The sequence below is a fragment of the Prinia subflava genome, chromosome 1 (genome assembly GCF_021018805.1).
Source record: "Prinia subflava isolate CZ2003 ecotype Zambia chromosome 1, Cam_Psub_1.2, whole genome shotgun sequence".
NCBI lineage: Eukaryota > Metazoa > Chordata > Aves > Passeriformes > Cisticolidae > Prinia > Prinia subflava.
In genome coordinates this window covers 34,231,708-34,246,508 of record NC_086247.1, presented here as the reverse complement: position 1 = coordinate 34,246,508, position 14,801 = coordinate 34,231,708, and the positions used below count along the sequence as shown (strand labels likewise).

Here is a 14,801-nt window from a genome sequence, read left to right as displayed (position 1 = left end):
ATGGTATTAAACTGAATTCAGTACCTTTTGTTTTGCAGTGCAGAAATATGTAGATTTACTTTATGTTCCTTAAATTTACTCATCTTAATAATGACAAAGTTCTCAGAATAATAATTGCTTTGTTTGCTTGCCATTGTCAGATTGTACAAGCTGTGCCAGCCACCACCGCCTGTTGGAGAAGAATGAGGAGATCTGCTCCAGAAAACAACCCAGAAATGGCCTTCAGGATACTGGGACTATATGACAAAAATCCAACTGCACTATAGCAGTATGTCTCTGCAGCTTTGATAAATAAGGAAAAAAATCTTTACTCAGGAAAAAGAAAGAAATACCCTAAATATTACCTACTGGCATTGAAAAATGTCTCCCCAAAAGCATTTCTGGAATCTGTGCAGTCCAGCCTTACACTCATAGGATAGTACTCTTCCTTGGGAATTTTACACTGGAATCAGATTAATTTGATGTGTCTTGTTCAGCCACATGATAGGTATAGCCAGCAGCCTGAAAAAAATCTTGTTCAGAGGGAATGTCTTCACTTACACACTATGCAGAATGTGTTCTTGTGGAAGCCTAGATAAACTAGGCTTGATAATGAGTGTGCACTTCATACGGGGCCCTTTGCACTTGATAAATCTTTTTTTCCTGTCACCATCATAATTTTTTGGAATGTTGACTTTACTGTTTCAAGAATATAATGTGAGGTTTAAAGGTGGAATGCTCATTTCAGAATTGTGTTTAATGGCTCCAGGCAGCTGCTCTGGGTGTGTGATTGTAACCAGTAAAGTCAGCCGTGCCTGCAGCAGTGCCTGCCACACTGCTTTGGAAGGAGGACCTACATGGCATTAGGAGTCCCTAATGGTATGGCATATAAGGTGAAGTTCTGCCCCTTTGCAGCTGCCATTATAATGAAGGATGAGTCTGAACTTCATCCATGGTTAGGCTGAGTTTCAGACTCTAATAGATGTTTTACATTGTTACATCTCTGCACTTCAGAGTTTTCCAGAGTTGTGTATATTCTTCTATAGCACTACATTAACAAATCTACATAAGGCAGAGATGAGTCAGAATTGTTAAACTGGAAATGACTGGTTGAAGTTCAAGCATAGTTTGGGATTTTGATATTTCATGCTACCATTTTCTACATTTTGTCAGAATTGTTCGGTATAGCATCTCAGTTAGTTGGAGTAGTTAGTTGTTAGAGATTTATTTTGAAACTGTACTAACTATTTAGAGAGCCCAGAGAAAATTTATCTGCAGTTGGCTGTTCATTTGGCCAGAGAAATTTCAGAGAAAATGCCCCGAAATGAGGATTGATATATGAACACATTAAAACAAAAATCTTGTTCTGAAATAGTTCTTCTTGTAGCAGTTGCTGTGTATTCCATAAGCAAGACACTTACTGTCTGAATAAAGTTTATTTTTTGTACAACAGCAGCCTGTAGTTATGCTGTAGCAATCAAACCTCACAACATAATTTTTGCATATGATCTAAATATTTATGAATCTATCAATCTACAATGAAGTAAGTGAGAATTCAAAAGGGTCTGTTCTCTTGAAGAGAGTGTGTTTTTTTACAGAGGATATTTAGGGAACTTGTTACTTTTCTCCAAAGGAGGAATTAGAGCTCCTACCTTTTTCAGTATTCTAAATATTTTTACACAGACCTTAACTTTGCTAAGAAAATAAATATTTTTATATATCCACAGATATATATATGTCTGTGCATATATGTACATTTCAACATGTATATATTTATGTAGTCGTATCAATAACTGGTCCTACCATAATTAATGTTTGCCTTAAACTAGGACAAAGACATGCAGTAATGAACACTCCAGTAACAACTTCACCTTTGTGCTTTAAAGTTTACTGTCTTTCATAGTTACTGGAAGCTACTGTACTATGATCTTTTTGATTAAAAAACCTTAATACATAAAATCTAAATCACACTTTAAAAAGAATTACTTCTAAAGGCTTTTGTCTAGCACGACCTAAAGCTTACACTTAAGAAAGAGTTATGATTTCTATAATTGCTGTTCTAGTCAGGACCTCATATATTCAGATGTGTTTCATTCAGAGCAGCAGGATTGGCTATGGTAGTTCCTGCTGTAGGCAAAAGCACCAGTAATTTCAGTTTCTGCTTGTTCAGACATCAAAAGTACAGAGAAGCCACAAGCACCTCCAGCCAAGGGCGTGCCGGTGTCAGCCCAGCTCTGAGCTCACATCTTCCTGTGAGGTTTCCCCACATGAGGTTTGATTTACCACGAGGGAAGTCGGCTGTCAGCTGCATGGGGCTGCTGAGCCTGTACACAATGAAATAACCTAGAGGACAAAATCTGTTGCATGTACATGTGTTATTGTAACTAGCCATCGCTTTTTTTTATATAGCATTGGAAATGGTAGGAGTGCAAATACTCCAGGATAGTCTGCCTGTATAATATGATAATTCCCTGTTTCATTTTGTTGTTGAAATCATAGGATAATTAACATTTTTTAAGGGACAAACAGTTATAAGCCAGTCACTGGACAAAATTCTTCAGCTGTGGTTTCATGAGTGTGCATGAGAAATCTTGACCTCTTATTTTGGTATCTAACTTTTGGTCCTTTATTCTTTTTTGGACCCTCTAGAAACAGTTTTCAAAAACCTACTAAGCATTATGAGATTTATTGGTGACCCATACTGCAAAATAAAGTGTCTACTTAGCCTGGTATCAAAGAGCTGCGAAACTTAAGCCCTGGTTTTCTGGTGTTACAGATAACACATAAAAATACAATTCCACAATAACACAAAGATCACAAAATCAATTAGATTGGAAAAGATCTCTGGGATCATTGGCTCCAACTTATAGATCAAGTCCAACCTATTTGCTGAGGTAATGGGGCATAAATGGCCCACTTACTGTCTATTAAAAAGTGGAGACCTGATTTCTCAAAATGGCTTGTATGAAACATTCTGTAGTATTTCACACAAAAATTTCTGTGTGAAATCTGTGTAATATTCAGATAGCTTTTCTTGTCCCTCTGCTTTCACAGCACACTGCACATTCTAACACCATTCTATTGACTTCTAATAACATTAAATGGACTTTAATAAGTCCATTCTTTAAATATAAATTTACATATGTTCATTATTAAAGCTGTTTATCTTGTTTGGTATATGAAAGGATGTATTTATTCCTTATACAAGGTGCACTTACAGAGTAAAAAAACCATATCCATTCTCATCACAGTACGTTTATCCTCTCATAAACTTTTAAACTCACAGGTGATAGAAGAGGTGACCAAGAGTGATGATTTACAAGAATTGTATCACCTATAGCTTCTTAAATCTCTGCTTTGACAGAAACGGGTTATGTAGCCATTTTTTACAATGTGTTGTACTGGTTTAGGGAAAGCATTCTGTATGTAATTTTTACTTTTTCACCCAAGGCAAGTGTAATTCTTCTGGGAATAAATTCAAGGACCTAGAGGCATACATTACCAAATACTACCATGATTCAAAGCTAGCCTGGGAAAGGGAGGGTTACAGGCCAGGGAACAGCTGAGTTGCCATGAGTGGCCATAGCATCCATGCTTGGAGAAAACATAGATTTTGAATAGAACTGAGGATGTTTGGCCTATCTATGTAACCATCATCTATGAATAATAGGATGTTAAACAGTCTTTAGTCTACGAAATGATCATTGATTCTGTCTATTTCCCTAAATTAGGTTTTTTTTTGATACCTATTTTCCTTGTAGATTGTAAATGTAAATAAATATAAAATGTATATAGTCCAGTTTTTCAATGTCAAACTTTGTCTTTAGAGATCCATTTTAAAGTAAATGTTCCTGCTGTCAGCTGAAGCAACCAGCCAATTTCATGTCCACTGAGACAGAATCTTTAGCGGCTTTTTGGGTAGATTTCACTGGGTTTTTAGCAAATGCAGGTTTTTGGATTGGTTTGTATTTGTTTATTTTAATGCAGTCAGTAGTGGTCAGAACTGCTCTTGTACTGGTTTAGAGCCAAAACAATTAAACTTCAGTCAACAAGGATTTATAGTAGTCATACTTAATATCATTTTTTTAATGGAAAAAAAAAATGAACCACTTCTATTGATCTGGTTTTAGCCAGAGAAATTCACAAGCAAACGAGTTTTATTAATTCATGTCAGATGTAGTGTGTGTGTGTGTGTGTATATACATATATGTATGTATTTAAGACAATTACCCGAATGTGAGTATACACATCATGGTTAAGCATGATGTTCAAAAAAGGAAAGTGTCTTTCATTTATTTTCATTCAAATGAGAAAATAAGTAACTGTAGTATATATCTACATAGTGTTCTGTGCTCTTTACTTTACAGCTCCTTCATGGATGTGTCTGCCAGTATTTTACACATACTTTGTGCCATTTTTTGTTTAACAGTATGAAAAGAGCTGATGCATTGCCTTATGTATTTTATCTCTGTACTTGATAAATGCAGGTAGTGCTTTTCTAATTGTACTCCAACAGTACTCTGGCATTGGTAAATTAGATGTGCAGTACATACCTGACTCAGGATACCTGGATTTTTCATTAGGTTTTTGAAGTATAAAAAGATACTGAACTCATATTTTTGTATGCTGACAATTGTGTAGGGTTTTTTTATATACTGTATATATCAACCAAGTTTTCCTAAAGAAAATTTATTATTATGAATGTTTTCCTTTTCCTGCTAGAAGATGTGGGTTTATGTTTTCTTGTTATGTCTGTATAAATGAATATACAGCACGCACAGTCATGCAGATGTTAATACCGGTGAGAAATTTCAGATTGTCTAGAGGCTAATCAAGCTTTTTTTTTCTTATGTTCTTCTCTAAAAATAGATATCTCCATATAAGAAATCTACTTTAGAAATAACTTCAGTTTGAAAGTCCAATAGAGTGTTCAAAGTAGTTGGGACATTTCTGCAGCTTAGATTTGGACTTTCATGGGAATATCCACGACATCTTCTGTATGTGTATGTATGATCTATCTACAGTACCATACGCCAGATTTAAAAAATTAAGCAGCCTTATTAACTTCTTTATACTCTGTATATAGTGTATGTATTTGGTTATACTTCTGTTACACTTTAAAAATGAACTTAATTTCTGCATTGAGTATTGCACACATTTTTCAAACTAAGAATATATTTTGTAACATCTCATTAAACACAAGAGACCATTACTACTTTGAAATACTATGTTTAAGTACAGCCATACACAGAATGTCTCAGTCAGCTTTTGTTTGAAAACAATCAAACTAGCAGTTCTATGGGTAGTTGAGTTTGTTGGAAGTAACCTTTGGAATTAAAGATCCTTGGAACACGGATTTAAATTACTTTTTCCTGTACTTTGTAAAGTGTCTCTGTAGTATACTTTGAATCAGTTACTATATAGATTATGGCTAAAACTAATACCCTGTACTTTTAGATCTGTGGTTTATTTTTTTAGTTACACAGTAAAGACTGGAATGGTAACAATGTATTACAAAATGTCAGAAGCAATAAAACCATTCATAACATGGCCACTGCAAACCTCTTTATTTGTAAGCAAGGAGTAAATTGGGCGGGAGGGTGTTGAGAGTCTTTAGCCCTTTCAGTGTGCCTGCCTAGGAATTCCACTGCAGAAGAACAGAAATTAAACTTCTATAAATAAATGTTTATAATAAGACTCTCTTCTGCAAACCCATGCCCAACCGATTCTCATTGCAGGTAATTGAAATATATCTTTATAACCATTGGAAAACTGAATGAGCAGTGGCCCCTGGCTTTGGGCAGCTAGTTTGTGAAGGCTAGAAGAGACATAGGCAACAGAATTGCTTTCTGGCCCTGTGGTGCCACCACTGTTCCACAGACCTCTGAAATATCCACCATTTCTGCAGTTCTTTGTCTGAGGACTTTCTGCTTACTGCTGTGTGCAAGGGTAATCTGACAAGCAAATTGTGGAGTGTTGTACTCCTTGTACAAACAAAACACCAACAAATGACCGATCCTTTGGAAGGATCTTTTGGGATGCCAGGGAGTTGAGGAGTTGCATTTGCACTGTTTCTTTTGTAGGACTGAAAGCTGATGAATTATTAGACCTCGCAAAGCAGTTTTCTCTATATGAAATGAGTTCTGATTTCTACATGGTTGTGGTCAACAGATGTTCAGGACTGAAAGGAACAGTGGAGACAGGACCTAAAACAACTACAATTACTTTCTAAAATCCCTTTTGTTTTCTATCTTATGCAAGCAAGGAGTAGGATGTAAGTATTTCTGGATAACTGGACTTGAAAGATAGATTTTTTTCTGTCTATGTATTCCTCTCTCTAATTTTGTGAAGGAAGGCAGAATGGCACGTTAAAGTATTCGGCAGGAGAAGTGACCACAGGATTTCAAATGTGGTCTGCTTTTCTACCATTAAAAGTGAGGTTTCTTTTTTCAGTGCTTCTCATTTCTGTGGTCTTGCTGCCATGAATACCTCAGAAATAAAGTCCAAAGAATTCTTTTCTTGATCAGTGCACACAATGAGAATAAATAGTGCTTTGAAACAGCTGCTGAGGAAGATAATCAATTACATCTTCGTAGCACTTGGGTGTCCAGTAATTTTGCATCTTTAGTGAGAAAGTGTTGCTATCATCATGATTTGAAAGTCAAAAAATCTGCAAAGGCACTTGATGCACTTACATGTCAAATGAGCACAGTGTGCGTCCATGATTTCAAAAAGAAGATATATCTTTGTCTCCCATGAGAATATGTGTCTGCTAAGATTTGACAGTAAAGACATCTCCTTTTAAATGCTCATAAACTTACTTTTAGTATGTGTTTGATTGCTTTGGAGATTTTTTGGATAGCTCATAATGTCATGCAGAAACAGGTTAGATGATGCTCATACTTGGCTTATACTAATGAAGTGGAATTGCTAACAGTTACTTCATTCTTGCTTGTAGAATCTTAATTCTCTGAAACTACTTTCCCAGACAGTACTTGATTCCCTGCCTCTCCTTCCTTATTTCCATATTCATTTTGCTCTGTGGAGCTGCCAGGGTTCTGAGGACACCAAAATTTCCTAATTGCCCAGAACAGCCTCATCCCTGCATTCACTGGCCATGTACTCTGGGCAGCTTTTCAGATCAGGCCTGGGCAGCTCCTGTCAGCAGCCTCATATCCTGGGTGAACCTTCAGACCTGGGCCACAGGTAGCTTTGTCCCTAGTCCCATCTTCTGCTGTTTGTGATAGTGCTTTCTGTACGGACCCTGAACCTGCCTCAATATTTTTCCCTGTCTGATACCTCTGGACTGTCAGCAGAGCTTTTTGTTTCCCTGGTCCTTTCAGGGGGAGCCCACTGCACTGTGTTCACCCACAAATCCCAGCTTGTCCTCCTCCAGGGAATGGACCTGCTCTTGCTGCTTCCCAGGAGGAGTATCCAGTGCTGGCAGAGGTTTGTCTATGTGTGACATACTCCTGGCTTGTGTTGTCTTGAAGCAGACCAATGAGTTAGATTAATGGGGAGGCAGGAGGGGAAGGGAAAATGCCCATTTAGATTCACAAGGGAGGCTTCTTTCGTTGATTTTAATCTTGGGACTAAGGGTTGCATACAAAAATGTCTATATCCCTAATTTGGTGAAAAGATTTGAAAATGGATCTCCAGAATGTAATCAGGATTGGAGAGGGGGAAAAATACACTGGATACTTAGGAGGAGTGCATAAGATAAGGCAAGTGCTGAACAGTGTAAACACAGCAGTGGAACGTCCTGAAGATGTGGCTTTGTTTTTTCTAAGTATTTAACACAGTTGATGTTTTATAAACAACTGCATGCTTTATAGAAGACTCAATATAAATTGTTAGTATTTTATCTAGATTTTTTAAAGCCTAGGTTTTTAGCTGGTCATTAATTATTTAGAGTTCTTTATCAGGGCAGGAGAGATTTTAGCATCTGGAATAAAATCAGTGTCTTTCCTTGTGAAGTGTAACAGCCTCTAAAAGCAAGAGGAAATTGTACTGGATATATTCTGGGAGCATAATCAAATGAAAGGAACACCAATAGGTTTTGATTCTGCTTTCATTTAAATGAATAACCAAATTTTCATTGACTGGAGAGAATGAATCCATAATACCAGCACTATTATGCCAGACCCAGACTAGCTCGAATGGCTGTCAACGTGTTTAGTTCACCTAATTAATGAAACTATTCATGTCTCAAGACAGAAAGCTTGACTGGAAATGAGAAGCAGACCACATGTAATCAATGAGGTTTTGTCATCAACCAGCCATAGAGTAGGTCTAATCAAACCAATACAGGACATGACTGCAAGCAAATGAACATCAGCACTGTATTATCTACAGCCAGTGCATCATCACAGAACTTAATGACAAAGTACCACCCAGATTAAGACGGAAATAATGTCTGATGCTAATCAGTGCTAGTCGCTCATATTGTAATACATTTCAAAATATGTTGAGTGGCAGCTGAATTCAAAGTCAAGACAAAGTGAAGCTTGATTGAATGCTTAGCAATATATTAGATGCTGTTCCAAAAAAGGAAAATATATAAAGCTTTTATGCATTAAGAAGTTGAGTAGGTGTTTGGAATTTTGACAGCACACCCTGGAAAATTAGTAGCTTGGGGAACAGGGACATAATTACAATCATGTGCCAATTTTAAAGGACATTTGTGGGCCTGATACAGACAGAACAGACAGTAGGCTTTCATTTCTGGACTAATTCCCATGACTTTGACAGAAGGCATTAATATTTGAAACTGTAGCATAGGACTAAATTACTAAATTATCTGGGTGTTCACCACACAGCAATCATGAGGAGAAAGAGAACCTCATTTAATCTTAGACCTTATCTTTAAATAAACACAAATCCCCTACCTAATCATAACTCTTATTTTTATATCTAATGTGAGAAACAATCAATGTGTCTCTACTTTCTTCAGTAACAAAACAATATTTTAAATGAGATTTTAAGAAATTTTCTTCCTTTTTTCATTCAATAAACTCATTTATTCAGCCAGGTGAGATGCCTTTCAGAGGAACAATAGAAGCTAATATTCCAGTCACACTGATCGTGTGGGCTTATTGTGCCTTCAACACCTCTCTTGATGGCCACAGTATGTTTAGAGCTCCCTGCATGAGCACTTTTCCTAGTGGTGAGCAGTCAGGCAAAGAGAGGACTGAAGATGGAGGTGTGACCAAAGTGCTTTCTGCTGAGATTGTGGTAAAAATATACCCTGTGCACACTAGTGTTCTATGATCTAAACGACCTTATAACAAAAAAACTCAGATCAGTCTCATGAAAATAGAACATGAGCCTTCCTGATGGACTTTCATATATGTCTGCCAGAAGAACAGGGAAAAGATACTCTATACCAGCCAGAATACAAACAGAACAACTGTCTGTATTGTGTTTTACAATGAGAGGGGCAGAAAAAACAGTGGAAATTCCTACTTTCTCCCTAGGTATTCTCAGCATTTATATATGCCTTAGGCCACATTCGATTAAAAGAACTGGGGACATATGTCTCATGATAATCCGGATTGCAGTTAATTTCAAAGCAGTTCAGAATTTTCTCAAGAGAAGTAGAAAATTTGATATAAAGTGAGGAACTCCTTCTACTGTTCTTCTACTAAGTACTATTTCCATGTTTCAAAATGCTGATAATCCCTGTGAAACTCCCCTAAAACAGACTCAAGTGGGAAGGACAAAGAATAAAACAGCATGGAAAAGGGACTCTGGTCATGTTCAAAGGGAAGAAAATCACAGATGCTGAGGGCTTTTCAAATGTGCTGAACTGCAACCATTTTCTGTTTCATTCAGAATTGGTTTAAAGGGTGTCATGGAGAGCAAGGCTGTCGGTGCAATGTGAAATACAAAGCTCTGACAAGTTTTTTAAAGTTGTGATACATAAAAGCAGGTCTTCTTTGAATGTGGTGGGGTGAAGTGGAAGAAATGTGATTCTCTTTTGCCCTTACTGTGAAATTTGCTATTTGCCTCCCATACAGGACTGTTTAACTATGCTTCTATGAGAAATGAGACTTTTTGTTAACCTAGATTTTAACATTTTTATTTTTCTGCTGAAAAATAAAAATTTGCTTTCTGCATCCTGCAGTGCCGGCTATGTAGTGGGTTTTTTTTTCAGCCACTGCAGAATAGCATGGAGGAGTGGTAGGACAGACCAGAGGAAGTGTTGAGGTGGTTCTGCCTTGCACTCTTGTTAGTCCAGTGCTGTGTATCTGTAAATACCCTGTATAGCTACAGCAGGAGAGATAAAGAATTGCTCCTTTTCTAGAGCACAGCCAGGCCATTGAGGTGTAGTCCTGGGATAAGCGTGTTCACAGGAGTGTATGATGTTTAGTTTGGACTATAAACTTTCAGTTGTCTGGTCAAAAGCTCCAAGATTTTTTACCCTCATTTGTGTTAGATGTTATAAATGCATGTACTTGGGATCAGGCTTTTGTTTCAGATTCCAGAAGCACTTAGATGAGAGTTAGACTGCAACCTGTTTGCCAACCAGCCCCCTAGGTGTACCTGGAGCTACAGTCACTTGGGATTTTTTGTCACCCAGAAGGGAGGCATCTGGAGATTTTAGAGAGATTCACAAACCATTCTGAGCAATATTGACATTATGGTATGGGTACTGAAACTGTAGTTATCCAAAAGTAAAATCAGAAATTGTGTCATGTTTTTCAGAGGCAACTTGGGGCTGGATTTTCAGAGTATCAGAGCATATATATCCAATTGATGTTAAGATATGGATCAAAACTATTAACTTGGATTCTGATGTCCAATGTGTCTTTTCCTCATTTAGGTACTGCTGTCATCAAATGCTAAGTGTCCAGACATATCCATCACTCTGAGAACAAAGCTAATGCTCCTGTCCATTAGCAAACTCCAATAATTTTATAGTACACATCCAAGTTCTACCAGTTTATTATTATTTCAGTTTAAGGAAAGTCTTAAATCCTTTTTATGAGGAATTTTTATTTGGTTACCTAATCATAAACACAAACACTTGTTAAAATTTCTGAAGCCTAATCCAAAATATTTCCATAGTAATTAAAAATCCCACCAGGCTATCTGCATTGTTTTTAAAGGAGTAGCTTTAAGAATCTCACCTAGATGATTAAAAAAATTAAGATGAATGAGGTAATATTCATGGTGTCATTAACTACCTTCAGAATAGAAGTGAAATATCAATTATTATAAACAAGCTTGATCTTTCACTTACTGACCTTTCACTTACATTTATCATGTTTGTATACATTTTTCATACTCACATGAAATTCCAGTATTTAACTCCATTCACTATCTATTTGTCATTGTTGAGAGACCTTTCACCTTAGCTGCCAATCCCAGTGTAAGGCAAGTTATATTTAAATGCTCACTGGCAAAATCATCAGTTATTCAAAGATTCTGGTTTATATTCAGAACTTTCTCTTCTCTTCATTTTAAAAATGTCCTTGAATATATGAATGTCTCAGCTAAACACCTAATGACAGGCTCTCTAACCAGCTCCCACTCACTGTGAACCTTATTATTCATGCTGCATTTGCACTACCCAGATAGCCTCCCAGACACATCAACTATCCAAAGATTTTTAAAAATTGTGCATAATCTGGAAGATCAGAACTCAAATAAGTCAGTTATTTGTTGAAACATTAGAGACAGAACAAATCCCCAACTAGTTTTCCTTTAGGATAATAAAATGCACCATAATAATCTGAAAGTACTGATAGACAGTTGTCATATTTATGTTATTCAGTTCTTTAGGTACTACATCATTCTTAGATCCACCGGGAAATATCACATATATTTTCCTTATCCTATTGCAGGGCTGTAACTAAGTTAGGAAAGGAGTATAGTTCATGACTATAAAAGAATTAAGAAGCCTTTTCAGATCTATTATGCACTTAGGTATTTACATAGGGTAAATACTAATCCATGGAATCTGTTCTGCTACAACATCTGTAAAACATAAATACTACTTTTCCCTTGACCTTTAAGGTTTTCCCTTTCCACTGCATAAAAGCATTCAGATGCAGCTTCCGAGCATGTCTATCCAAGTTTTTGATGCTCTCCATGCCAACCAACATTTGAACTCCTCACATTTGCACCAGGAAACTTATGGAGTCAACTGCCTGCCTGCCTGCTTGCTGGTTTTGGGGCATGCCCAAAACAATGCAAATCTCAACCACAATCTAGTAATCTATTTAACTTCTTTAAAAACACAAAGTAGACATTCTCCTGCATATTTCATTAGCAGGAGCTTTGTCAGAATACAAATGTCAAATCAGAGCTCACACACAACCTTGAGATTGAGGTAATACAACCAGGTCATCCTCCAGGGAATACAGCCTACATATGTGTTGATTTTACTATGGGTAAAACACTATATACAGTTCCATGAATGTGGAAGAGGAAGATCTGCGTCCTCTGGACTCTCTGGAGAATCAATAACTTTTCAGAGGCACCAGCTGAGAGAGAGGCTGCAGCAATTAATCACTCAGTTCTTTTGGCAGAGGATTCTAGGAACAGCTGAGCCCCAATTATTTCACCACATAACTATAGATTATTCCTATGATAAGGGCTTTCATGGACCAGACCTGCCAAGTCAGGCACTTGTCAATACTCTTCAGGCTACTAGGTTAGTATTTATTCTGAAGCTATCAAAGGAGAAGCTATGCAGTTTGCTGAGTCTATAATTCTGCTGGTGATAATTAGCTCTGCTTTGCCCTAAATGTTCTTACAAATGGGTCAGGTGCAAAAAAAAGAAAAAATGTTCAGCAGTATTTCTGTATTCTGTCTACACAGTGGGTAAGAGAAGTAAAGTTTTGCATTAGTGTGTGAATTTTTTAATATGGTGTCATTCTCTAAGCATACAGAATCTTTTTTCCTCAAGTACCACTAAATTAAATTAGTTAGGACTTGGCAAGGAAAAAGAGAGCAGCTGAGGAGGAGGGGGAGGGAGAGGTAAGTAAGCTGGTAAGAGTAAGGTCTTTAAACAGAGGCCATGCTCAAAACTCAGATCCAATGGCAAAACCTCTTTTGGCTTCAGATGTCTCTAAATGAGCCTTCATTTGAATGAGAAGATGAGAGAAAGCTCTCAGTCTGACAGATGAAACTACAAGAACGATCACTGTGGCAGTATAAAACATTTCCAAGTTCAGTTCTTACATTTCATGGGGCTTGGAACCTGAGCAAATATAAAGAGCATTGTATATTCAGGAAAAATTTGATTTGAATAGGGTTTGGGCTGAATTCATGGTGACTTTTTTCTCAACAAAATTGCTCAGGTAATAGCTTTGTAGTTACTGTGTAGCTGCTATGATTTGGATTGAGTAAATGTTATAAACTGCAATTTTGTAATTCTGCAAACCCAGCCAAAACTTAGGTAGAAATTTCAGTATGGTTGGATTAAAAATGCAAATGAGAGTGATGGAACAAAAAAATGTGAAGAACAGGAAGATTTTTGTACTAAATAAAACTTGAATTCCAGGTAGATGGGGGTCTGCTTTGCTTATGTTTGTTTTCCTTCTGTTTTTTCCCCAGTAGAATTTGTGTAACACCAAATAACTTTACCTCCTGGAAACAAAATCCAGCAACTTTTTTGTTTTCTGTGATAAAGAAGATATTGAGAATCTCCTTATGAGACAAGAACTATTGACTACTGAAAAACTTGAATTACTAAATATCTGGGACTGAAATTATGAAAACTGTACATAGGACTGACATTGTTCATTTGAAGTGCATTTCTATATTTTTATATAGAAAAATATTTTTCTATATTCACTATATTTTTATTTCACTATTTTCACTATATTTTTATATAGTGAAACATTTAAAATATCAAGGGTCACTCCTTCTAGAAAAAACTCATAAAGATACCTTTTCATTGTTGCACAGTATTTTCGAAATTCTCACACATGTCTGCTCCTACAGATTATACTCCCTGAATGAAGTTTCCTGGCTCAAACCTCAAGCTTAAATTAAGTGAATAAAAATGAATAAAAATTTACTTCTTACAGGTTTTTCTTATTTCAGTGATTGCAAAAGGAACCAATACGAATGGAAGCAGTTGAGCTGTCACATCTTGTTATAGCTAGAGGAATTTGCAGGTATCTATAGTCAGGTAAGTTGTATTAGTTAAAGTTTCTCCTACCTATCTCAGGAAAAAACTCAAGGCTGGCATCTTAGAAGCTGTGAACAGGTTGAAAAATCACTGTAAATTGTCATTTGAGCAGACTTGCCAAGCATTTAAATAAAGCTGTAAGATGGAAACTGCATCAATTATTTCAGTTTTTCAGACTCTATTTGGGAGTGACTCCCAGAGCTGAACATTGGCTAATGAACACCAGAGCTTTATTCTTTAGAGACAGCTACTTGTGCCTGAATTAGATTGGTGTTATTGCCTCTGGAAAGAGCCTCAATAGACTAGGGAGTTTGCTATTCCAGTGGTTCCAGAGGCAAACACACCATCCTTCAATGGATTTGCCTTTTGTACAGTATAAGTGTTAGCAATGCTATTTCTCCTTGGCTCTGTTGAAGCAGCAGAGAAAGGGATAGTTAGCTTAAAGAGTAGGTGTGCTTGGCTCTGACTCATTAATGTCTCAAGTAACTCCAGTTTTATTACACCTTGTTGAAATACTAGTCATGGCATTTATCCAGAATGTCAAGATGTTTGTTTTGGATGGAATTTCTAACACAGAACTGAACCTGAATTTCTGAATGGTCCATGGCCTCTGACTGGATGCAGGAGTCTTTGCATGGCTTTGCATATCTAAATGGAGAACTCAGTCAAAGCCTTG

The 14,801-nt window shown here is 36.8% G+C and overlaps 1 protein-coding gene across 2 annotated transcripts in view; it reads left to right on the top strand.

The window, feature by feature from the left end:
* The window catches only part of PREX2 (phosphatidylinositol-3,4,5-trisphosphate dependent Rac exchange factor 2), a 172,964-nt gene extending 167,433 nt beyond the window's left edge, over positions 1-5,531 (top strand). For both annotated transcript variants that reach the window (XM_063392853.1, XM_063392862.1), the window contains one exon: positions 141-5,531. In XM_063392853.1, the coding sequence (XP_063248923.1) occupies positions 141-186 (46 nt within the window). In that variant the 3' untranslated portion in view covers positions 187-5,531. The remainder of the gene's footprint in view (positions 1-140) is intronic.
* The last annotated feature ends 9,270 nt before the right edge of the window (positions 5,532-14,801 follow it).